General features: G+C 34.9%; 2 protein-coding genes across 13 annotated transcripts in view; one reads left to right on the top strand and one right to left on the bottom strand.

The window, feature by feature from the left end:
- Nucleotides 1-27,254, top strand: part of LRBA (LPS responsive beige-like anchor protein) — a 740,528-nt gene that overhangs the window by 613,350 nt on the left and 99,924 nt on the right. The gene's annotated exons all lie outside the window — the stretch shown is intronic.
- LOC140602232 (small ribosomal subunit protein uS10-like) lies at nucleotides 3,430-3,836 on the bottom strand. The gene has a single exon (XM_072771578.1). It carries the CDS (start codon nucleotides 3,803-3,805, stop codon nucleotides 3,506-3,508), a length of 300 nt encoding a protein of 99 aa, XP_072627679.1. The 5' UTR covers nucleotides 3,806-3,836; the 3' UTR covers nucleotides 3,430-3,505.

The raw sequence follows: 27,254 nt of genomic DNA, 5'->3' as shown, positions 1-27,254 counted from the left end.
GAGATGTGTTATTTCATTCATCCCTAATTTTTGGTAATTTATATCATGTTTTTTTCATGGTCAGTCTGGCTAGCTAAAGTTTTGTCCATTTTTTTTATCTTTTTAAAGAACCAGCTTTTCATTTCATTTATCTTTGTCTACTATGTTTCTGTTTTTTCTTTCACTGAGGGATGACTCTAATATCCACTATTTTTTTTCCTTTTGCTTGCTTTGGGTTTACTCTTTTGCTAGATTCTTAATTTAGGAAATTAGGTTTTTATTTGGTTTCTTTCTTCTTTGCTAATACTGACTTTTACAGTATGAATTTCCTCTTATGTACTATTTTTTGCTGCATCCCATTAATTTTGATGTTTTGTTTACTTATCTTCATTCATCTCATAACATCTTCTGATTTCCCCTGTGATTTTTTTTGACTCCTAGAACATTCAGAAATGTATTGCTTAGTTTTCAGACATTTGTGAATTTTCCTAATTTCCTTCTATTTTTCATGTCCAGTTTAATTTCATGATTGGAAAATATACTTTGTATGACTATTTTAAAGGCACTGAAACTTGCCTTATGCCTAGCATGTGGTCCCTATTGGAGAATTTTCCATTTGTTTTTGAGAAGAATGGGTATTCCCCTGCTGTTTAGTATTCTTTAGATATCAGTTGATCAAGTTGGTTTACTGTCTTCAAGTCTTCTAGATCTTTGCTGATTGTCTGTTTCTGTCCGTTTTTAGTAGTGGTATGTTGAAGTCCCCAGATATGTCACTGTTGTCAGTTTTTGCTTCATGTATTTTTGATCTGTGATGTTAAGTGTATGTGTTAGTTTCCTATGAGTGCTATAACAAATTACCAAAAACTTGGTGGCTTAAAACAACAGAAATTTTTTCTCTCACAATTCCAGAAGCCAGAAGCCCAAAATTAGTATTACTTTTCCTCCAGAAGATCTCTGCCTCTGTCCTCACATCACCTTCTCCTCTTCTGTCTATAGTGAAATCTCTCCCTGCCTCCCTTTTACAAAGGATACATGGGATTACATTTAGGGTCCTTCCTGATAATTTTGCTTAATGTTTACATCTCAAGATCCTTAATTTAACAGATCTTTTCTCCACATAAAGTACCAGCTACAGGTTCTAGAGATTAGGATTTAATATCTTTTTTCGGGAGTTGGGCAGCATTTTTCAGCCTACCACTGTGCATATGTATTTATATTTGTTATTTTTTCCTGATGAACGCTGATGAACTGTTTTTTCATTATAAGTTGTCCCTTTTTGTTTCTAGTAATTTTTTAGTCTGTTTCACCTGATAATTAGTATAGCTTAGTCCACCTCTCTTAAAATTATACTATTTGTATTATATATAGCTTTCCATTTTTTCACTTTCAACCTATTTGTATTTGATTATAAAGTGCATCTTTTGTAGTTAGCAGATAGGTGGATCATGTTATTTATCTAGTCTAATAGTCTTTGCCATTTAAAGCCATGATTGATGTGGTTGGATTCATGTCTACCATTTTACTTATTATGTTCTTTAGTCTTAGGTCTTTTGTTTCTCTGTTCCTAACTTTATAATTTTCTTTTACTTTGAATAGATCATTTTTAGTCTACTATTTTAATTTCATTAATTTTTTTTTACTATTTCTTGTAACTATTTTTATAGGGATTGCTCTAGAGACAGTATACATCTTAATTTGTGTCATTTACTTCATAATAATACTAGCTTAATTTCAGTAGGGTTTAGTGACTTTTTCAAATCCAGCTATGTCCTCCCTCCCTATTTTGTGCTGTTGCCAAATATATTACTTCTATATATGTTATAAATCCACTACACAGTGTTACACGTATTGCTTTATGCAATCTGTCTTCTAAAGAAGTTAGGAAACGAAAAAAAAAATACCTATCAATTTTATTTCCTAATGTTACCTTAATAGAAACATTCCAAAATAAAAGAGTGCCTCAGATACTCAACATCATATAAGAATGGGGCAATTCCCATATAGGAAAAGTTCTGTAGAATTGAAGTTTATACTTTCAAATACCAATGTTTGTCATTGTTTCTCTTAAAAAAATCTTTTTATGAAATGGATTATACATTTCCCTGTCTCTTAAGCAGAGAATTCTGAACGTAAATACCCTTTTCTGGAATACTCATGGCTAAATATTCAGATAGTGTTGTAATGTCCTGAAAAGTTAGAGGTATATAGAGCTTTTTACTCCTCAGCCAAAATGATCCACATTTCTCTGCTTTCTTTTAGCTTTTCTGTCAGCATTTCAGAATTGTTTCTTGTGTCAACTGTCACTTCTTATCACTTTTCTCTATCAGAGTTTCCATCTTTCTTTGAGCTATTATATTAGTTTATGCATATATGGCAAAGTAATAGTCTGAAGGATGACCCAGTGACTCCCATCTTTTTTTTTTTTTTTTTTTTTTTTTTTTTAAGATTTTATTTATTTATTCATGATAGTCACAGAGAGAGAGAGAGGCAGAGACACAGGCAGAGGGAGAAGCAGGCTCCATGCACCGGGAGCCCGACGTGGGATTCGATCCGGAGTCTCCAGGATCGCGCCCTGGGCCAAAGGCAGGCGCCAAACCGCTGCGCCACCCAGGGATCCCTCAGTGACTCCCATCTTTAAAGCTCATAAGCTTTTGGGGCACCTGGGTGACTCAGTGGTTGAGCAGCTGCCTTCGGCTCAGGTCATGATCCCAGGGTCTTGGAATTGAGTCCCACATCATCCTGCTTCTCCCTCTGTCTATGTCTCTGCCTCTCTCTCTCTGTTTCTCTCATGAATAAATAAATAAAATATTTAAAAATATATAAAGCTCATAAGCTTTGTGCTTGTTTTCCTCGTGGCCTTCAGTTACTTTGAGTTATGCTATGTTCTAGATGCACACTAGAAGACCTTAAGTCTGAATTCTGGATAAATGAAACAAACTATATTTTGTTTAGTGACATATTACTGTGCTATGTACAGGAAAATAAAGTGAAATATATCTAAGGTGTACCAAATTCATGTTGGAAAAGTATCTAAATTAGTGTTTATTCTGAAGTAACTTCCTGCTGACATTATTATTTAATGTTTCATTAAAATATTAATGTAACATTAAAAACATTTTAAATTTTGTAAGAATAATTAAAAGAATTCCTCCCCACGTATATTCACCATCTCCATAATTCTGAAAAGGTTTGTGTCTAATAGTGATTACTCATCCTTGCAGACTTCAGCCTCAATGATACAGCTGGAAATGTGAGGGAGAATTACAGATTTCTTTTTTACCTGGCCTAAGAACCTGTAATAGTTGTGGTAGCTTTTCACTTCTGGAACAGGTTCTAGCTCATAGATTTATGCCATTATTTTCTTACCACAGTGCCTACCACATGCTATTCCTTTTCATTGAAATGTGAGCCTACTCTTTTTTTTTTTTTTTAAACAACAGATAATCAATTTATTAAAAAGGTTGATTTAAGCATCTGCAATGGTGACTTCAACCTCGACTCCAGGCTCAATACTGATGGAGGTAATCTATTTAACAATCTCTGAAGGACTGTGCAGATCAATGAGTGGCTTGTGGATCCTCATCTGAAAACGATCCCAAGTCTTAGAACCTTCACCACAAGGAGTCTTTCTCGTAGTGATTCTGAGAGTCTTGGTAGGCATCCACACTGGTCCTTTCACTTTGAGATTCTTTTCCTTTGCACCTCTGATCAAGTCAGCACACACCTTTTCCAAAGATTTTACGTTGCAGCTGGTTAGAGTAATTCTAAGTCGGTGAATCACCACCTCTGGTTCTACGGGTGTCTTCCCAGTGTCTTTAAATGCCATGGCTGCGGTGCGGCTTCCTGACCGACTTGGTCCTCAGCGAACAGCGGTGAGTCAGGAGCAGGAGCGAGGCACCCTAAGCTCCGCTCTAGCTGCAACCGTGTCTTCCTCAAAGAGCCCTACTCTTTTTTTAACCAAACTGTATCTTAAAACTCATAACCTTACCCTTCTTACCACCCCCCTCAAAAAAACAAAATAAAAACTTGCAAATAGCTTTTCTTAAAACTTATCTTCCTTGAACTGTTTCATAAAAACCTCTACATATTACTCTGTAGCCTCCCTGTAGCTCAGTCTTAATCTGATTTTATACGCATATGACTCATAGGTCCTTGCCTAGTGGATATCTTCTATTCTCATATAGAGAATCCTGGTTACAAGTATAAACTGTATCATTTACAGTAATGTATTTTAAAATGTGGCGCATGGAAAACAACCTGTATCAGAATCCCCTGGAAGTACAGTTAATAAATTGTGACATTTACCCATATGGTGATTTGTTTTTCATATATTTGGATTCCTATATAGTTTTGACTGAGAGAGAAACAGCTAGCCAAAAAGAAGAAACATGCTGATTACTTTGATAGTTAAGTTTCTCATGACAAATAATTTTGCTTTATATGTTATAACTCACATATTTGTTTAGTACAAGTTAATAACCAAAATATCCATCAACAATTAGACATGATAAAAATTAAGCAATGGCCATGTTAGATTGATCCCTCTCATCTCCAATACAGTTTTTCCACTCTTAGGTTACATAGAAATTCACAAATGCTTTCTTCCAGCACTTGCTTCACTTTTTCACATTTAGGTGTCTGATCCTTGGTTTCTGGTATGAAAAACAGATCTAAGTTTACCTTTATTCATATGATTAGCCCATACCATTTATTTTGAAGTTCATATTTTTTCCCCATTGTTTTGAGGTTAGGAAGGGAGTTTATATCTCCTTTTTTGGCAACTAACACTGAACCACTAGGATAGTTCAGAATAAGTACTAAACAAATATTTGATGAATAAATATGTGAGCAATTTAATATATTTCTTTAAGTTCTTGAAGTAGCTTAATGTGCTGATTCAGGGGAAAAAATAATAAAGTGTCATCTTTGGTAACTTAGTACTTGTCCAGAGCAATTTAAGTTCTCCAGAGGTTAGAAGGAAGAAGGAGAAGGAGGTGGAAGAGAAGGCGGATTTTATACAGAATTTAATCTTTGTGTAAATTATCACAGTAACATGCTGCCAGGTACAGCTGGAAATTCTAATTTCTGCCAGGGACTAATGATAATGGTTGGAGAAAAAAAAAGTGAGACTAATGGGCTCACGATATGGGACTAGAAGCTGAATTCACAGACAAATGCTTACTCACCCAATTCCTCTTATGACCACCATTGCTTCTTGTGGTGCTCTGCAGGGCTGGGAAGAAGTTGCCTTCAGTCCCTCATTGCTTTTGTTTCTGGCACTGAGCCATGTCACCCACAGTTGCAGTGTACCTGAGAAGCACCATGTTTGCTATGGGTTTTCTTCTGCTTATGGATGCTCTCGTGTAACTCTCTGCACAGTGATACCCAATAAATGACTGTTACTGAAGTATTTATGTCCGTTGGACTTGCCAAAAAGTAGAATACATCCAACATATTTTTTTCCAGCTAAAATGTGTAACCCAGCAAATTTCTTGGTCATGGTAGCCAGAAAGTGACCTTTTACCAAAAAAAGAAGAAAAGGAAGATGAGGATTGTTTCATGCTTTTCCAGCATGATTATTTTTTACGACCTGGTTGATTCTTGTACTCTGTATTTGAGAATGATCGTTCAAAAATAAACATTAGGTTGGATATTAGAGTACTTGCAATGCTAGGAAAAAATGAGTGGTTTTGAGAGTATTGTATAAATATGAAAAGGTGGCTGGTTTTCTCTATATTAACAGATATTCCAAATATGTTAGGATACTTTCTATAAAAGGTAGATATTCTGGTTTCTTATTTTTAAACAAAGGCAAATTTGGTTTGCCTAATTGTTCTCATATTAAATAATATATTAACTTGAATGTCATAGTGCTTGTATTTTACATAGAAATGCACATCTCATGTTTCTGAGATATTTTAGATTTTTTTTAGCTTAAATCAGTTTCTGAATTTTATTTTCTCTCTCTCTTCCTTCTTCCTTCTTTCTTTTTTATTCATTTTATTTTTTTGTTTTAAATATTTATGTCCTACTTGAACATTAAAATTTTTTCTACATTTTATTTGAGAATCTTTTTTTTAAAGATTTTATTTATTTATTTACTTATTTAGAAAGTGAGAGGAGGAGGAGGACAGAGGGAGGAGAGAGAGAATCTCAAGCAGACCTCATGCTGAGTGCCTAGAGCTGGATATGCAGGGTTTGATCTCACTACCATAAGACCATGACCAGAGTGGAAATCAAGAGTTAGATGTTTAACCAGCTGAGCTAGCCAGGTGTCCTGAGAATCATTTTCAACTTAGAGTTGCAGGAATAAAAATACCACATAGAACATTTATATGTTCTTTCCCCAGTTTAACTGTTGACTCTGCCTGCCCTTGGAGGGCAGCGGGGGAACATGCACAGGAAGTTGACTTATCTCTGTGGGATTGGGAGAAAGCACAAACTCAGTTGAGTTCATCACAAGACCTTCCTTACAATAAATGCTGAAAGGAATTCTTCAAGCTAAAATGAAAGAATACTAACTTGTAAATGAAAACATGAAAATTTAAAACACACTGATAAAGATAAGTGTATAGTCAGAAAAAGAATATTCTAATACTGTATTATTAGTAGTGTGTTAATCACTTAACTCTATTATAAAAATTAAAAGACAAAAGGATTAAAAATAACTAGCTATCATAATCTGTCAATGGATACGCAATATAAAAAGATATAAATTCTGACATCAAAAACCTAAAATGGAGTGGGATAGAATTTTTCTATGCAAAGTTATGAATTTAAAATAGACTTAACGTAGTAAGATTTCTCTTTGTCTTTCTTTTTAAGATTTTATTTATCTATTCATGAGAGACACACACATAGAGTGAGAGCAGAGACACAGGCAGAGGGAGAAGCAGGCCCCATGCAGGGAGCCTGATGTGGGACTTGATCTCAGATCTCCAGGATCAGGCCCTGGACTGAAGGCGGTGCTAAACCGCTGAGCCACCCGGCCTGCCAATCTTATTAGTAAGATGTCTTATATAAGCCTCAGGATAACTACAAAGCAGAAAGATAAAGAGAATATACTCTACATGCTAGATACACAAAAAGATAAGAGAATCAAAGCATACCATTTCAGAAATCATCAGTTCACAGAGGAAGACAGCAAGAGAGAAAGAAAGGAACTATATAACATCCAGGAAACAATTAAAAAGATGGCATTAGTAAGTCTTTACCTGTTAATAATAGCTTAGATATAGAAGAGAGAAATCAACAATGATACATTAATAGTAGGTGGTTTCAGCACTTCACTTTCAACAATGGATAGATTATCTAGACAGAAGAGCACTAAAACATTGGACTAGAATTATACTTAAGACCAAATGGACGTAGCAGATAAATACAGAATGTTTTATCCAACAATGGCAGAACACATATTCTTCTTAAGTGCACACAGAACATTCTCTAAGTATATCATATGCTAGGTGAGAAAACAAGTCTTGGCCAATTTAAGAAGATTGAAACCATACTAACTTTCTTTTTCAAAATAGTGATGTAGAGCTATCCCAGATACAAACCTGTGCATATATAGTCAACTGATCTTTGGCAGGAGTGCCAGGAATACACAGTGGGGGGAGGATAGTCTATTCAATAAATGGTGTTGGGAAACTGGATAACCACATGCAAAGGAATGAAAGTCTTACATTACTCAACAAAAATCAATTTGAAATGGATTAAAGGTGTAAATATAAGAACTAGAACTGTAAAACTTGTAGAAGATAACATAGGGAAAAAACTCTCTGACATTGATATTGGCAATAATTTTTTTAAAAGATTTTTTATTCATGAGAAACACAGAGAGGAGAGAGAGAGAGGCAGAGACACAGGCAGAGGTAGAAGTAGGCTCCATGCAGGGAGCCCGACGTGGGACTCGATGCCGGGTCTCCAGGATCATGCCCTGGGCTGAAGGCGGCGCTACACTGCTGAGCCACCTGGGCTGCCCTGGCAATAATTTTTTTTTATATGACTCAAAAGCAAAGATAAACAAATGAGAGTACATCAAACTAAAAAGCTTCTGCCCAGTAAACAGTCAACAAAATATAAAGGCAAGCTATGAAATGGGAGAAAATATTTTCGAACTTTATATACAATAAGATTAATACCCATATTATATAAGAAACTTATGCACCTCAATAGCAAAAAAAGAAAGAAAGAAAGAAAAAAATGACCTCAATTAAAAATAAGCAAAATATCTGAATAGACATTTTTCCAAAGACATACAAATGGCCCACTGGTATACACAAAAAGGTATTCAGCATCACTAATCATCAGAGGAGTGCAAATCAAAACTATAATGTGTACCTGTTAGGATAGTTTTTTCAAAAAGACCATATAGCAAGTGTTGGCCGGGAATAAAGAAGATGGTGTGTATACAGTGGAATATTATTTACCCATGAATAAGAACGAAATCCTGCCATTTGCAACAAGATGGATTAACCTAGAGAACATCATGCTAGGTTAAATTAGGCAGGCAGAGGAAGACAAATACTGTATGATTTAATTTACATATGGAGTCAATTAAAAAAAAGATGCCAAATTCATTCATAGAAACAGAGTAAAATGGTGGTTACCAAGTCTCTAGGGTGGAGGAAATAGCATCTGCTAGTCAAAAAGGTATAGAGCTTTAGTTACAAGATGAATAAGCCCTGGGGATCTAACGTACAGCATGTAAATGAAACCAATAGTTATTTAATACTATAATTAGTAATGCAGTGTTATGCATGTGAAATTTGCTAAAAGAGTAGAACTTAAGCACTTTACCATATACACTAAAAAAGAAAAAGGTAAAACTATGTTAGCTGATAGATATGTTAATTAATCTGATTCTTGTAATTATTTCACAAAGTACACCTATGTGAAATCTTCACAGTATGCACTTTAAAAATATACAATTTTGTCAGTTGTATTTTAATCTAAAAAATTTTTTTAATCTAAAAAATTTTTTATAAAATTGTGGTTATGTGTATAGTATCTAAACATAATAAAAATATAAGGGCATATACCAACACCTTAATAGTTGATGCTGGGGTGAGACCTGGGTCGATCCCAGGTCTCCAGGATCAGGCCCTGGGCTGAAGGCGGTGCTAAACCGCTGAGCCACCCGGCCTGCCCATCGTATTAGTAAGATGTTTTATATAAGCCTCAGGATAACTACAAAGCAGAAAGATAAAGAGAATACATTCTACATGCTAGATACACAAAAAGATAAGAGAATCAAAGCATACCATTTCAGAAATCATCTGAAATGGTATTTTTTTTCTCTTCTAAATTTTCTTTAGGGACTAGCTCTTATTTTTAATAACAAAATATAACAATATAACAATATTAATATAACAATATATTAACATTGTGTTTGAAAAATGGTAACAGAGTTATACATTAGAAAGAAGTTTAGTGGTCTATAAGGATAAGATGAGGGAAACTTTTTTTTTTTAAATCATTCTAGAGAATCAACTACCAATAGAATACAAAGGTCATTGGTTTATTTCCTAAATAGAGATTGATTTAAAATGTCCCTTGCCTAGGCACTGACACTTGACAATTGCCATATGAAATGAATGAATAAGCTTATAGTCTGGAAAGTGTATGAAATAGGAAATAATGGGATTTTCTACATGGCTGTAGCATAGGTTTCTTGGGCAAGAAAAGCCAATGATAAGTCTTGAGAGGTAGGTGGAGGCCACATTTATGAAGCTTTTATACCTTACTAAGGAGTTGGTACCTCATCTTCTAGACAGCCAGGAATCACTAGAAAGACACAGAAGGGACATGATTATATTTAATTTATTGATAAGGAAGATGGAAATGTGAACTTTGGGCTAGAGTTGGGAAAAAGGAGACAGGAAATTCAGGAAGCTATTATAGGGAACTGAGCAAAAGATGAACAAGAACAATAGTTAAAACAATGGCAGAGGGGATAGAGAAGACATTCTAGATATCTGGGTCATAATAGAAGTTGAAGATGACCTTGAGATTTTAAACTGAGATTACTGGGTGAATTGTCTTACTAACAACTGAAATATGTATTATAGGAAGAGGATGAAATATACTTTTTAAGAAAGATAAATTCAATTTTGAATATATTATAGTTGAGATATTTTTAATACGGATTTCAGAATATAGTGGGGTAAATGATAATAGTAGGGTAAATGATAGTTCTATTAAGTAACTTTTAAATTCCTGTTTTATCTTGCAAGTACAGTAATAGATAATATTAACATGTAATTGATTGAGGTAATTAGACCATCTTTTCCTGACTCTTCTGGCTCATTTTTGCCACACTAGCCTTTCTTTTTTTTTTTTTTTTTTTTTTTTTCACACTAGCCTTTCTTATCTCTTATTTGGACTATCCAATAAGCTGCTTTCTAGTCTCACTACCTCTTTAGATATATTTAATATGCTGCTGAAGGGTCTATCTTCTAAACGTGTAGTACAACCATATTATTCTCTTGCATTGAAATCATGACTGTAGTGGGATTCCTTTTAGAACCACCCCCCCACCAATTTCACCACTGAGAACTCAGCTACACGTAGAAATTATGCCTGTAGTATATTGTCACAGTAAATTTTCTGTCTCTGACATTCTATTTTCTTTTTTTTTTTTTACATCCTATTACAGTGAGTGAAATCTGTTCCCTCTAACTTCTTCTTGTTGATCTTTATTCCATCCCCAAAACCCAAAAAAAGCAAATTTAAATGTTACTTAGTGCTTCTGATATATGGTTGACAACTGCATGGGTCTATTTATACATGAACTTTTTTTTACAGTACTCTAAATGATTTTTCCTTATGTTTTTTTTAAGATTTTATTTATTTATTTATTCATGAGAGAGACAGAGAGAGGCAGAGACATAGGCAGAGGGAGAAGCAGGCTCCCTGCAGGGAGCCCAATGTGGAACTCCATTCCCTGACCCCAGGATCATGCCCTGAGCCAGAGGCAGATGCTTAACCCCTGAGCCACCCAGGCATCCCTCCTTATGGTTTTCTTAATAACATTTTCTTTTCTCTAGCTTATTTTATTATAAAAATATTGTATATAATGTATATAACATACAAAATATGTATTAATTAGCTGTTTATGTTATTGGTAAGGCTTCCCGTCAATAGTAGGCTATGAGCAGTTAAGTTTTAGAAGAGTTAAAAATTATGTATGGATTTTTGACTGGGAGAAGTGGTTAATGCCTCTAACCCCCACGTTGTTCAGCAGTCAATTCTATAAATATAATAGCCAGAACTACAAAGTCCTTTTTTTTTTCTGTGAAATCTCAGGTGTACTTTGTATTTCTCTTACAACTTTCTTTATTCTGCTACGTATTATACCTACTGCTATTAGCCTAGCTTTTCGTCTTTCTCATTATCTGTAAATAATAGCATAAACGTAATAAGATTCCAGGAAATATTCCATAGACACACCTACAGTTCTAATTCAGGTAAATTTAAGTCGCATGTATAATAGATTTGGTCATGTGTTTTGCACTTACATATCAACTATCTCAATAATTTTGTAAAATTGTGTGATACATGCATGGACAAGTATGATGCATATATACTCAGAATATTAGGAATGTTGTCCCAGATGTTCAGTATTAGCTAACTTGTAACCATGGTTAAGTTACTTAACCTCTCTTGACAGCAAATAGATAATGGATATTAAATAAGGGCAGTAGGTTTTAAGCATTATGACAGATTTAGAATAGGTGTGATACTGAATGATCACGTGGCTACTGACACAAGGGAATTGTGATGTAAAAGAAGATTAAATCTTCTTTACTGTGGTAACACAAAATAATGATGGGTAACACTTTTTTGACGTGAAAATGCATTCAGTAGAGAAAATTAATGGGTCAGCACCATGTCTGAGTTTCTTACAAGGACATCTGAAGTTATTTATTACTCCCGTGAAAATGTCTTCAGCCTATTCTTTACATAAAAGTGTCTGCAATTCATGCATTAAATGTTTATAATCTAGCACTGGCTGATAGAATCTGCATTTCAACTCCAAAAATTAGTGGTTATGGATAACTTGAGATTGATGATCCCATAAAAGAAGTAAATTATGAATTCATAGTCTAGAGTTGTAGAGTTGAAGAAGAAATATATTATTGTAATGTATGACTTGCAAGTAGAGAAAAGCATTTAAAAAAAATATTTTCTCAGCACATTTCTTTCATTGCTTCTCAAAGTCCAGTGTTTCGTTCAGCAAATATTTATTGGTACCTACCCTGTGCCAATTCTGGAAAGATACAAGGACGAATATTATGGAACTCTGCCATAAAGGGAATTTACCATTTAGTAATGGAAATAACTGGTACAGAATGTGACAAATTGGAGCATAGGTGACAGAGGAATGAAGATATTTAAAAGACATTTGAGCTGGGTATTGAAGGATTTTCTGTCTCTAAGAAATACATTTCATGTTTGAGTATAGTTGATCTCTTAGGGCTTTCATCTGATCATATTGCCTTTTTAGACTATATATGCATATCCTGTTTTTCTAAATATAACTATTTTTACTGCTGATTTTATGATTTACAGTTTTCATATAGACCAAAAAGTAGTTGTTTAAATGGAGATGGAAAGTTTCTTTCCAAGATAAAGTCTGAGCTGGTAGGCAATCCATGGAATTAGGAAAAATGTAATCTATGATGTTCCCAGTTCCTTCTTCCTTGTTCTTCCATTGCTTGGGTTTATTCTTCTTTTGCAGTCAGCTTTCATATTCACATCCTAGCCCTTTGGAAAGAGACAAGCAGCTTCTCTTTTAAAGGATGTGACTAGGAAGTTGGGTGCATCACTTCTGCTCACATCCCAATTTCTAAAATTTAGTCTCATGTTTGCTGTTAGCAGCATGGGAGTTTGGGGTGTGTAATATCAAGCTCAGTTCCCTAAATTGCAAAGCAGGATGGGTCTGTTGCTAAAAGTAAAAAAGATAAAATGGATTAATGGGAAAGATTTAGTTGTCTGTACTATAGTAAATCAGGAAATTGATATTATAGAATATGCCGGGAGAAAATTTCTGGTTTTGAACTTGGGAGTTCTAATGGAGTTTATTTGGCTTCATTACTATCACCTTATTTTATTAAAACTGTCTTTGTCATCCTTTGCTTTTCTTTCTTGATACTACCTGAAAAAAAGGCACTAATAGGAAGAAGAAAGGATCACACAGTGGTAGAAAGAAGAATTAAAGGGATTAACTTGAATCCCTTGAGGAGGAAATTTTTGTCTGTTTTATATTCCCAGTTGCCTATGGAACAAGAACTATTTGTGGAAGCTAGGGAAGGTTGAGAGTTCTAGAGCAAGAACAGCAAAAAAACAGGCGAGAAAGCTTTACTCACAGTTAGCAGTAAAGGTTTCCTCCAAAGTGAGCTTGCTCTATACTTCTGGCATTTATCAGGAAGTAGGAAAAGTAGGTCAGCAAGGAAAAAAACGTGTTGTGGCAAAGTGACAAAATATGGTGTGGGCAGATGGTCCAGTTCACTTACCATTCTGTTCTCAGAAAAGATGTTCTGAAGTATGGGAAACATTATTCAAGAGATTACTTATTAACTATTTTCAATTCTCAGGAAAGATAGCCAAAGTATAAGTCCAGGGAAAGCGCATTCTGAAGTTTATCTACATTTATCAAGAAAATGGATGGCTTATGCAAGTTCAAGAAAGGTATATCCTTGGGTTTTGGACTTAGCAAGAAAATAGGTTCTTTTATGTGTGAGAGTCGCAGAAAAATCTTAACCCCTTATAGAAGGAAGCCTCCTATATTTAATTTATATGCTAAAATGTCTCATTATAATGACAGATTGAAGTATCGAAGTATAAAAGTAGAATTACCAACCATAATGCCCTGTGATTGCACTGAAATTGTGATTTCAAGTGCTTGAAAAAATTAGCGACTCATTTCTAAATAAATAAAACATTAGTTGCAGGTATTCTATTCATCCTCATTCATGAGCAAAAAATAAATAAATAATCTAAACAGAAATAGAGGAGTTCACCTGGGTGGCTCAGTCAGCTCAGGTCATGATCCCAGGGTCCTGGAACTGAGCCCTGTGTCAGGCTTCCTGCTCAGCATGGAGTCTGCCCCTCACTCCCTCTGCCTGCTGCTCCCGCTGCTTGTGCTTTCTCTGTCAAATAAATAAATACAATCATTAAAAAAAAATAGAAATCCAGATCCTAGTATTCTCACAACAGATTACAGTCCCACATTCATTGCTAACAACACTGACAATATGTACCATATGAACTTCCTGGTGAATTTATTCATTATTGATCTTGCCACTTACAATGGCTGAAATAAGACCAGTGGTACCTGAGGGTGAGATACTAGACACATCTCTGGCTTTAGAGTCTTCTCATCCTCCTGTTTTTAAAGATTTATTTATTTATTTTAGAGAGAGGTGGCAGGGGACATGGGTTGCAGAGGGAGAGGGAGAGTCTCAAGCAGACTCTACATTGAGCAGGGAGCCCGATGCAGGACTTGATCCCACGACCCTGAGATCACGATCTGAGCTGAAATCAAGAGTCAGAGGCTTAACCGACTGTACCACCCAGACACTCTTGATTCAGGTCATAAGCAGGCAAAATTCTGAGCATTAATCTCCTGCAGAAATACTTCTTAATGTAAATGTTCCTAGCAATGTTGCAAGTGATTCTTTCGGATCTTTTACAAAAGTATAAATTGAAGATACCATTCATTTTTTGCATGTAATATTGATCGTCTTAAACCATGTGTGCTAACAATTCTTTATATTCTTTATTCATCCAACAATTAACAGGTCACATACCTATCTAGGCTCTAGAATAGTGTTATTGACCAAAAGTTTCTGTGATGATGGAAATATGTATTATCCTTTATGGTAACCACTAGCCATATATGGCTATTGAGCACTTGAAATATCACTAATATTACTGAGGAACTGAATTTTACATTTTAACTGACTTAAATTTAAATAGCTATAATTGGCTAGTAGTTGCAGTATATGTGGTGAAGCTGTTGAGATACAGTGGTTAAAAATAAAGTCTCTGGGGTGCCTGGGTGGCTCAGGTAGTTAAGTATCTGACTTTTGATCTCAGCTCAGGTCTTGATCTCAGGGTTCTGAATTCAAGCCCCTTATTGGGCTTTCACACTGGGCGCGGAGTCTACATTGAGTGAGTGAGTGAGTGAGTGAGTGAGTGATTAAAGTTAGTAAGTAGGTAAGTTCCTACCTTCTTGAGTTTACTTTTCTATTGTGATATCCATGAACCAGTTTAAACACTTTATTGTATGTAACCTTACTTAAGCCTTTTAAAAAATTGTATCGTTTGTTGTGAAACTTTTAGTTTTACTCTTTGCTATGGACTGTATTGTGTCCCTATAAAATTGATATGTTGTAGCCCTATTTCCCATGTCACTCTACCGGACATATAGGGCATCTAAGGAAGTAATTAAGTTTAAATGAGGTCATAAGGGTAAAACCTCTATCCAATAGTGCTGGCATCTTTTACAACAGTCATGTTATGGAAGGAGATAAATTCCCATTGATAGATAAGCAGATAAAAGACGGTATGATATGTATATACAGTGGAATATTACTCAGCCATAAAAAGAATGAAATCTTACCATTTGTGACAACATAGATGGACCTAGAGGATATTACATTGAGTGCAGTAAGACAGAGAAAGAGGAATACCATGTGATTTCACTTATATGTGGAATCTAAAAAATGAAACAAACAAAACAAAATAGACTGATTTTAAATACAGAGAAAAAAATGGTAGTTTCCAGAGGGAATGGGTATAGGGGGATAGGAAAAATAGGTGAAGGGAATTATGAGGTACAAACTTTAGTTTTAAAAAAGAGTAAGGGCATGATCCTGAAGTCCTGGGATCGAGTCCCACGTCAGGCTCCCTGCGTGGAGCCTGCTTCTCCCTCTGCCTGTGTCTCTGCCTCTCTCTCTGTGTCTTTCATGAATAAATAAATAAAATCTTTTAAAAAATAAAATAAAATGAGTTAAGTTGTGGAGATGTAAAGTACAGCTTAAGGAATATTGTCAATAATATTGTTACAACTTTGTATAGTGACAGATAGTAACTGGACTTACTGTGTTGAATATTTCATAAGGTACATAAATGTGGAATCACTGTGTTGTACACCTGAAATTAACACTGTATGTCATTTATACTTAAATTTAAAAAACAAGACAAAGCAAAACTGGTGGCCTTCTATAAGAGGAAGACACCAGAGGTCACTCTCTCTGTCATGTGAGGACACAGTAATAATATTAGTCTGCAAGTCTGAAAGTGAGGATGAGAGCTCTCATCAGAAGCTTAAACCTGGGGCAGCCCGGGTGGCTCAGTGGTTTAACACCGCCTTTGGCCCAGGGCCTGATCCTGGAGACCTGGGATCGAGTCCCACGTTGAGCTCCCTGCATGGAGCCTACTTCTTTCTCTGCCTGTATCTCTTCCTCTCTCTCTCTCTCTTTCTGTGTGTGTGTGTGTGATGAATAAATAAATAAATAAATCTTTAAAAAAAAAAAAAGAAAAGAAAAGAAACTGAACCCTGCCAAAACCTCAATCTTGGAGTTTTCAGCCTCCAGAACTTTGAGAAAATAAATTTCTATTGTTCAAGCCCCTCAGTCTATGGTAGTTTGTTATGACAGCCTGAGTACACTAAGACATCCCCAGACTTCCTATTCTTCTTGAGTATCATGGTTCTCGTTAGCTTCTGTGCTTTCTACTTGTACTGCTAGTTGCAATTGCTGTCAAATCTAATTTTCCAATGGTAACTCTATATAATATATTTGCTTCATTACTTCTACTTCTTGTATTAACATTATGTTCATCTTTGCCTGCCAGATACTTTTTACCCAAATTTCATATATGCTTTAGCGACTATCTTAAATTTTAATTCCTCGAGGAACTTTTTCTCTACTACAGCTTCTCCCCTTCCTTGAATTGCTGTAGAATTTAGGAATTCTATAGGAATTCCTGCAACTTAATAGATGTTTCTTACTTTTCTGTTTGATGTCCTTAAACGTAAAATTCTTCTAGGGCTGGGATCTTACCTTTTTCATTAGCACCAATCTTCAATTAGCTTAATCCTAAAGAAAAGAGAAGATTGACTTACTCAGGCCAAGGGAATTATGCATACAAATTACAGTTTACCCAATATATCAGGCCTAGTAATTTGAAAAATTGTGTTTGGTAAATCTTGTCGTTGGATATTGCTCTGATAATATTGAGCAGATACTTATATAAAACAAAATTCTATGATATTTTACCTTACATTCTAAAACAAAGCAAAGGTAATGTAGATTGTCTTCTGACAGTACTTTGAACCTTTTTTTCATTGGCAAAGTATGAATGAAAGTAACAAGAAAGAATATTATTTCATAGATTCCTTTAAAAACAATTCATGTTTCCAATTTTCTATTTCTCTTGAGTATCATGGGGTCACTAATATACCAGAGGGAATATTGATATATATGCTTTTTCATTTTGTTAAACTATGCTCTAGAAAATAAAATTTAGAAAATATTGATGTGTTAGAAATGGGTATTTTAAGTATTTTTTCTTCATTTTAAATATTTTAGAGCACTACTTGGATAGTCAAGGAGAATTCTGATTTTGATTATTAGAAAGCTGAGTATCTTAGTTATATCTTTTCTTTCAGCAGAGCTACTGTTCTACAAAGTTACATCAATACTTGGCATAGTTTGGCAAACTAAATTTGAAGTCATTGCATCCTAGTTGTTTAGTAACCCATTGGCAGGAGAAAGATGGCAATGTTCTTTCCAGGCAGTTTGTTCATCCAAATATTAAGACAAGGCCTAGTCTGCCTTATATGTCTATAGCTGCCAATTTTCCTGTGGCTTCTTTATTTCTTTATCCCTCTATCCAGCTGCTACTCACAGCTATTGCCACATTTACCCTCTGGCTCGTGGGATAGAATGTTTAGCTTCCCCTGAGGCTGCTGTTAATGCTTCCTTTTTACTCTGCTGGCTGGGAATGCACTTGGCATCCTCAGTCTCAAACCTCTCCTCCCTCTTTTTTTCCACAGACACCAAGCACTTAAGTAGCACTTTCAGCCTCCACCGGTTATCAGTAGTAGCTTTCAACCCCTCATTTCTGGTCTGGTAACTCAGCACATTGTCCCAAGAGACCTTGACTAAGCTAATTTGCCTCCTCTTCCAAGCTCTTTGCTCTCTCAATCTTCCTTTTCTCTTTTTCTTCCTTATCCATTTCTTTGTCTCCCCTTTTATTTTTCTTTTACTCTTCTTACTATTCCTGATTATTTTTTTTCTTTTTTTAGTATATAGTAGATGCCACAGAGGCAAATATTTGCAGTAGAAAATAAAACAGTAGTTAATATTAAACATTTTAAAAGTTTGCCCAACATTTTAACTCATTCACCTCAAAAAAAGGTGTTTTTGTTCTGTTTTGTTTAATATCTTTGTCTGCTTGCCACTGTATGACTATATTGCAGGTTCTGTAATATAAGTTCATGGGCCTTTTGTTTTCATTTATATGCAGAGTTGCAGATTCTGTATTTACATAGGTCTACTTGTTCAAATCAGTATATGGAAAAAGATAAAAAGTATTCCCAGCAAATATTTTACAAGGAAAAGAAAATCCACTTAGATAATATTTTTTTGCCTAAAATGATTTAAATATGCAATTTGATTTATCTTTCAAAATAACTCCTTTCTGACTATTCTATGAATATTAGCTTTTTATTTTTCAAGTAATGGCTTATAAACATCTTTAGAAATTTATAATCTAAAAAAATAAATTTATCATTTAAGACTTGTGACCCAAAGATTAGAAAATAAAGATAATACAATTAATTTTGGAATCAAGAATAACAGTGTTCTTCAGGCCTTAGTCATTAACTGCTAACAAGTCTGCAGGACAATTCTAAATACCTACAAAATAGAAACGTGAAAAATTCATATGGAGAGTAATAGACCTGAATACGTCACTTAAAGCCCATATCTTCTTCCTACCCTCATTCCCCTTTGTTTTAATGCTTTCCTGTAGAAAAATAAATAAACTTTAGGTAAAGTTTGTGTTTTATAAATCTAACAATAAATAAATAAATAAATAAATAAATAAATAAATAAATAAAGCTAACCAATTTGTATTATTTTTCTGTAACCCTATTTAACCAAAATATGTATTGTTTTAATCTCCAACTAAGTCCTCATTATAAAAGTACAAAAAGTCTTTCTTGTCATAAAACCTTAAATGTATTTTTAGTTTTGTTTAATTTGTAAGGTTTAATGTTGGGTTTACGTTTAAAGGAAGCATCAACCCATAAGACGTTCCTTACCTTTTCAGAACCTTAGGTAGGAGTGCCAACCACTCTGTTTCTTTGCTGAGGCCAGGGGAAAGGAAGGAGCAAGAAAGGAGAGGGACATCTGCTTATTACATTCCAAAATAAAAATTCTGAGTCTACAGCTCTTTAGAAGAGGTTTTACAGACAGTGTTTCACGGACTCTTATAGATGTAAAAAGTGCATCACTTTTTCCCTATTGTTCATGTTAAAGAAATAATAATCAAAAGATAATTTATTATAGTGAATTGAATAAACCTTTTAAAGCTGCACATGTGACCCCTGCCAGGCTGTAATGCCACATGTACCCTATTTCCACCATCTCTGCAACTGATGGGTGGGTACTGACACTTTCAGCATTTAGAAATTCTTTTTGAGAGTACCTTGCTCTAATTTAAGCCCATTTTTAAAATTTCTACTATCAGGAGGTTAACTGCTACTTCCATTTTGTTAGGCTTCTGTGCTGAGAATACAACAATGGTGCTCTCAGTTTTTCATATGCCATTTTTTCATATATAGTGCCTTGGAATACTTCTGTCACACAAGGATTTTATGATACCTGCATGACAAACTTCTATAAATTATCTAAGTGCTTCATGCCCTTGAAAAAAGACTTTTTAGGTTACCCTTAGAAAATTGACCGAAAAAATTCGTTTAAAGTAATCTTTCCTTTAGTAAATTAGTAAATGTAATTTTATTTATTTTTTAAAGATATTTATTTATTCATTCATTCATTCATTCATTCATGATAGAGAAAGAGAGAAAGAGAGAGGCAGAGACACAGGCAGAGGGAGAAGCAGGCTCCATGCAGGGAGCCCGATGTGGAACTCGATCCTGGAACTCCAGGATCACGCCCTGGGCCAAAGGCAGGTGCTGAACCGCTGAGCCACCCAGGGATCCCCAGTAAATGTAATTTTGAAGAGTGGTATAATTTGTTCTATTTCTGCATGCAGTACGCCTTGCTAATATCCATAAGAAAATATGTGCATTCATACTCATAGAAGCATTATTCAGCTTAGCTAAACAATGGAAAGAACACAAATGTCTATCAACTGACGAATAGATTAACAAACTTTTGTATATCCGTATCAACAAATATTATTGAGCCATAACAAAGAATGAAGTACTGATACATGCTACACCATGGGTGAACCATGAAAACATGATGCTAAGTAAAAGAATCCAGACACATATTCTTAATTTTATGTAGTGGTTTGTTATTAGTGTGTTTTATTAATGGATAAATTAAGAATATGTAAGAAATTAATATATAATTCATAAGAATAGCTAAGAAATTATTTTAGTGAATTCTGTATTCTGAATGTAGCATATCATTGTATTGTCCAAGTAAATGGTAAGGTACATATTAGTCCTCTATTTGTAACATTATTGTCATTCTATTTGAAGACATTTGTGCTATTGCTTTCATATATGGCAGGTTTTTCCTATGTTACATATACGTTAAACTTCCCTTTCAATATGGCTATAAGTTCTGCTTCTCAGAACTCTTTGAGCTCTTTCCTCCCTGTCCATAAGGCAGCCTAGTAGCTTTGTTCCAAATCAGTCTCCCTGTCTGTGATAGTTGCACACAAGTTACCTTGTCTGCTCCTATTATTTCCCAGCATTCTACATCTTGAAGTTATTTTTCATACTGGACTTCCCTTTTAGTTTATATTCATTTACATTCTTTAGACAACTGAGATCTTAAAATTATAGCACTTTGAAGAATAATAAAAGCCATTAATAAAAGTGTGTTTTGTTTTCATCTGGAAATATGAATTTACTTAGGCACAAAAGAAATAGAAGCTGTGAATGACTATGATCAGTTTATGAAAAACAGCAGTTATTATTATTATGTACCTTTTAGGGATTGCTGATCAGTCTAGCAGAGAACAGTAAATGAGCAAAAAAATAATAATATGTCCTGCCTTGCTGAGAGGATCAGTGTTCAATGGAGTTCAAAAAGCAAACTGGACAGGTAGCCTATTAGCAACTTACACATCAGAAGTGAGGGTTTATGTTAATAGTAAAATATCTTGTTACCTCTAATGATTGACATGATTTGGAATGCTATTTAAAATGATGGTAAGGTATGTGAAATTTAGAAGACATGGACTTACAGTTTTTTAATTCAGATGATTGTCAAGTGGCCAAATACAGATGCTAGCTGTTATGACCATGAGGACAGACAAGGATAAGGCACTTTTAATTTAGTGTGGAACATATATGTAAAACAGATATGATAAACTCTAAGCTCCTATAAATTGGGCTTTGGTTTGCAATCATGATTAATTACTTACTTACAATGTGTTATATTATAAAACCTGACCTATGATCTCCTAAATAGGCATGTTGAAAATTGCAGGTCTTAACAGAGATTTGAAATACTATTTGTTAAAGAGATAGGACTTTTTCCTCTCCCACTTGGAGAATTAAAGTAATCCTCTGTTTCTAAAGATTTTAAATCAAGTCCTAGTCTACATCAGTGGCTACATAGTATAGGCATTCTTAATTTACTTAGTAGACAGGTTCACTGTGTACTGCATAATTTATGAATGACACCCAAAATGGTTAATTATGAACACAGGTTTCCATGTGCAAAACATTGCATGAACTGAATAATTGCTCTATTGTCTGCATATTGGTAGACTATTTAAAAATAAATACTTCACACTAAAGTGTTAAAGCACTTTTACTAAAGCTGGCAATGTTTCTGCTTAAAAGTCTCATGATATTTAACAGCAACTGTAACCAATAAAAAGTTGTAGCTCCTAAGCATATTTTATTCCTTATTAATTATTAATAATAGTAGTATTTTTGGTATAAGACTTAGAAATTATGACCAAAGAATGTATAATAGTAATAACTTAAATTTGTATATATTTAACATTTACAAATAGCTTTTTACTTCTCAATCATTTGAGCTTCATAATGTCCTTGGGGCCAGTAATAAAGATATTCCTAATTTTCTAGAAACTCAGGCTGATAGACAAGGTTACACAATTAATAAGGAGCAAAAAATTCAAAATTGCATTTCCAGTATCCAAGTCCATTACCCTTTCTTTCTAATCCCATATTTCATATGGGAAGTACTTCATAGTTTTCAAAGCAATTTTATACATCTTATTTGAACTTTGGAAGAATCATTTGTTGTTGATATAACAAGTATTAGGTTAATGGTTTTATAGTAAATCTGATGATTTGGAAGTCCTAGCCAGAGTAAATTAGGTGAGAAAAAGAAAGAAAAGTCCTCCAAATCAGAAAACTAAAAGTAGAATTGTCCAAATTTGTAAATAACATGATCTTATATGCAAAAACCCTAAAGACTCAGACAAAAAACTATTAGAACTAATAGATGCGAGGCACCTGGGTGGCTCGGTCAGTTAAGCATCTGACTCTTGATTTCGGTTCATGATTTCAGAGTCATGAAATTGAGCTCTACATCAGGCTCCATGCTGAGCATGGAGCTTGCTTAAGATTCCCTCTTTCCCTCTTGCTCTGCTTACCCCCCCTCCCCAACTCTCTCTTGCACATTCTCTCTCTCTGTCAAAAAAAAAAAAAGGAATAGAAGATTTCAGTGAAGTTGCAGAATATAAAATCACCAGTTGCCTACCTGCAGAATTCTTATTGCATGAGAAAAATAAACCCTTATTTGCTGAGATCACAGTAAAACTTTTCTGGTACTTGCTGTTAAAGCATTCTTTACTGCATGACATGTATATCATAGGGAATTTCTCTTGATTAAAACTTCTTATATAACTTTGCAGTGAATGTTGTTGTCCTATGTCTCAGATATTTCTGGGCAGACTAGGGAAGGCAGCCGACTACATCTGTCCTAATACTTTATTGCTCACCTTTTGGCCTATGCCCAGCTAGATGGGCTCCAGAGAAGGGCTCACCATTCACCAGCTCCCAACTGGGAGAATGGAGAATGAGAAAGCCTTGGCCATGCCTTCAGGGTCACAGACTATGGAGTTTAAAGGGGAAGTCTGGAGTTTCCTGAGTCAGCATGGAGTATCCAGGTAGGAGCCTGGGTGGGGGCCAACAGCCCAAACTTTCCACATTTCTTCAGTCTAGTTGTGTTTGGAGAATTATTCCATGCTGTCGTCCACATTAAGTTTGATTGTGTTACTGCTTTATCTTGCCCCATGTGCAAAAATCAACCCAAACTTAGTTAAAGACTTAAACCTAAGACCTATCACCATAAACTAGAAGAAAACATAATGGAAGAGCTTCATGAGATTGGTCTTGGCAATGATTTCATGGATATGATACCAAAAGCATAGGCAACAAATACAAAAATAAACAAGTGGGCCTATATTATACTAAAAAGCTTATGCACAGCAAAGGAAACAATTGATAAAATGAAAAGGAAACCCATGGAATGAGAGATTCTCAAAGCATTTATCAGATAAGGGCTTAATTTTCAAAATATGTAAGGAACTCCTACAACTCAATAATAAAAAAAAACTTAATAATCTGATTTTTTAAATGTGTTAAAGACTTGAATAGCTATTTCTCAAAGAATACTTTACAATACTTTACTAATGGCCAACATGTGTGAAAATGTGCTCAGTGCTATTACTCATCAGGGAAATGCAAATCAAACTACAATGAAATATCATTCCATACCTGATATGGATGGATGAGTATTATCAAAATTAGAAAAGACAAGTCCTAACAAATACCATGTACGATTTCACTCATATGCAGAATTTAAGAAACAAAACAAAATGTTAAAGAGACCAGGGGCAGCCCAGGTGGCTCAGCGGTTTAGCGCCATCTTCAGCCCAGGGCCTGATCCTGGAGTCCAACGTCAGGCTCCCTGCATGGAGCCTGCTTCTCCCTCTGCCTGTGTCTCTGCCTCTCTCTCTCTTTCTATCATGAATAAATAAATAAAATCTTAAAAAAAAAGAGACCAAAAAAACAGACTCAATTATATAGAATAAACTGATGGTTACCAGAGGGGAGGTGGTGGGGGAATGGGTATGGGTGAAATGGGTGAAGGGGACTAAGAATACACTTATCATGGTGAGCAGTGAGTAATGTATAGAATTATTGAATCACTATGTTATACACCTGAAACGAATTACAACACTGTACATTAATTATACCAGAATTAAAAAATAGTAAAGGGATGCAGTTTGGTTGAATAAAATAAAATAAAGATCAAGTATTGACTATAGGATTATACAATGTATATAGGCTGTTAACTTGATGGTGGAGTTTTGATATTGTGGTGAGCAGTGAGTAGTATATAGAATTGGCATTCTATGCAGTTGGTGGGGATGTAGAATGTCTGAAGTAGCAGAGCAGAAAAGAGTGTTGTTTGGCATGAACAGAATTGAATAGTGGCTATTGTTGGCAATAACTAGCTCAGGAGATGAGTCTTATTTCCTTTCTGATGTTGAATGTGCCAAAACTTTTCTAAACTCTAGAATTTTGGGGATCCCTGGGTGGCTCAGTGGTTGAGCATCGGCCTTTGGCCCGGGGCGTGATCCTGGGGTCCCAGGATTGAGTCCCACATCGGGCTCCCTGCGTGGAGCCTGCTTCTCCCTCTGTCTGTGTCACTGCCTCTCTCTGTGTGTCTCTCATGAATAAATAAAATCTTTAAGAAAAATAAACTCTAGAATTTTGTACTTGTTCAATCCATCTAGAGTACTCTTTCCTCAACTACTTCTTTGACTACCTGATTTTTATCCTTTAAGTCTCAAGTCATATGTCACCTTTCTAGAGGAACCTTTCCTACTCATTCTGTTCAGAATTTTCAATTATTGTATATCTCATCACTTTGTACTACTCATCATTATCTTCTTGAATAATTTGTGTCTTAATGTTAGTCTTCTCAGAAAAATGAGAACAGGTACTTTGTCAGTGTTTTTCACTGCTACCTCCCCAGTTTTAGCACAATCCTTGACATGTATGGTAAATCCTAAATGAATACGTAGTGATAGAATAAATGAATGAACTTAGGTCAGGGAGTTTTGTGGCTAAGGAGGTTAAGTGGTAAACTAAAAGAGGGCGGTTATTTCTTAAATACCTACCTGTGCCAGCCATTGTTATAGGCATTCTTTTATTCTTCCTCTGTAGATATTACCCCTATTTTAAGAAAATTGAGGATGACTAAAAATAAATAACTTACCTATTTGTCACAGTTGGCCTGGAAGGAGCCTTTTGATTCTTAAACAGATTCTAAGTCAGGGATGATGGTAGACTACGTTTCCAGTTCTACTGAGGAAGAAGCTGTTCTCTTTCAAATTGGAAGTCTTCTGAGGCAGTTTTAGGTGCCCGTGAAGTACAGAAAAGGAAAATACCTCCAGGGAAGAGATAGAAGCCGTATTTCCTGAGGCATTAGGGCCATCTGCAGAGCTTTGGGTTCTTGTTAGTTTGGATTCTATACTGAATTCTATATGTAATCACCTTCTTTTAGTGGGGAAAAAAGATCAAAATTGAACTAATTTATTTAAAAGCTATTTTTATGAGTCTAAAACAGAGATCAGTAAACTATGGCCCATGGGCCACATCCAGCCAGCTGCCTGTTTTTGTAAATAAACTTTGATTGGAACACAGCCACCATGTTTACTTGTTTATATTGTCTATGGCTGCCTTTGAGCTACAATAACAGGTAAGTGATTGTGATAATGATCATATGGTGAAGCCCAAACTATTTTCTCTCTGGCCTTTTATAGAAACATTTTGCCAAGGCCAATCTAAAGCATAGTTAGCACCAAAACATAAACAAAAATAAAACCAATTCTTCCAAAAATCTACAAAAATCACAAGATTACAGTGCTTGAATTTCTAGCTGACCTTGAACTTTTAGCCAAAGATGGGACAACCCTTAATTTCCTTTCCTGATCTCAATCTCTGCTTTTTAAATTTCATAACTGCTTATTCAGTTGAGATAATTGTTTTTTTTAGGGAGTGAACAAACAACTTTGATTTTGATACATTTTTTATAGTAGCCATCAAATTGAGAGAATTTACCACTCATTTCATGAATCATGTCTGTTCTTTATTTTGAAACCCATCTCAAAACTCTCAAAACCGTCTTTTCAAGGGAGACTTTTCTGAGTAATTTAGAACCACCATGTGAGAGCAGCATTTCTTTTTTATACACAAATATATTTACTTCAAATAATACTTAATTTATAAATATACATGGAATATTTTGCTTAATTTTATGATCAGCTAAATCAGAATTCATGTATTTACTTCTTTGGTAAAAATGACATGATGATAATGATGTTATCTTTCTTTAGCAGGCTCTTTGATAGCTCCAGGTCACCAGTATAATATTAATAGGATCCTCAGTCTAAGAGAATCTGGAGTACTCTTGTTACTTTGCTCCACTATCCCTGAAATGCAGTAAGCCCCTCTACAGTTTGCTTAGGGATGATTATCTGGCTTCTGTGTGAACACTTTAGTTGATAGGTGGAAATGTGTGTGAATATATTAAACAGAGGAAAGAATGAAGGAAGAGGAGGTTAAGGGCATTCTCTCATGAGACTCAGGCAAAGAACTAGCTGTATATAAGTGAATAAAGCATAGTTAGCACCAAAACATAAACAAAAATAAAACCAATTCTTCCAAAAAGCTGCTGCTTCCACTTTCCTGCTGCTTATACCTAGGAGACCTTCTGTAGATATCTGTTAAATTTTTATTTTAATTGAATTTCAGTAAAGGAAAGAATGTGTACAGACACATACAAGAGAAAGAACAAGCTATTTTGGCTAATGGTGATCCAGTCTGACCAATGCAGAAAAGAGAGTAGTTAAAACTTAACACTCTAAAGGGAGTTTGAGGTCAGATATTCAGAAGGACTTGAATACCATGATAAAGAGTTGGATTTACTCTATGAGCAGAGGCACATTTGAGAATTTTGTGGAGAAGAGTGCTATGTCTGGAGTGCCAATTTAGGAAGGTTACTCTA

Source organism: Canis lupus, chromosome 13 (genome assembly GCF_048164855.1).
Source record: "Canis lupus baileyi chromosome 13, mCanLup2.hap1, whole genome shotgun sequence".
Lineage (NCBI taxonomy): Eukaryota > Metazoa > Chordata > Mammalia > Carnivora > Canidae > Canis > Canis lupus.
This window is presented reverse-complemented; position numbering and strand designations above follow the sequence as displayed.

Bases quoted from the DNA above. Each gene is read 5' to 3' on its own strand.
- LOC140602232 (XM_072771578.1), bottom strand. From the start codon at position 3,805: ATGGCATTTAAAGACACTGGGAAGACACCCGTAGAACCAGAGGTGGTG.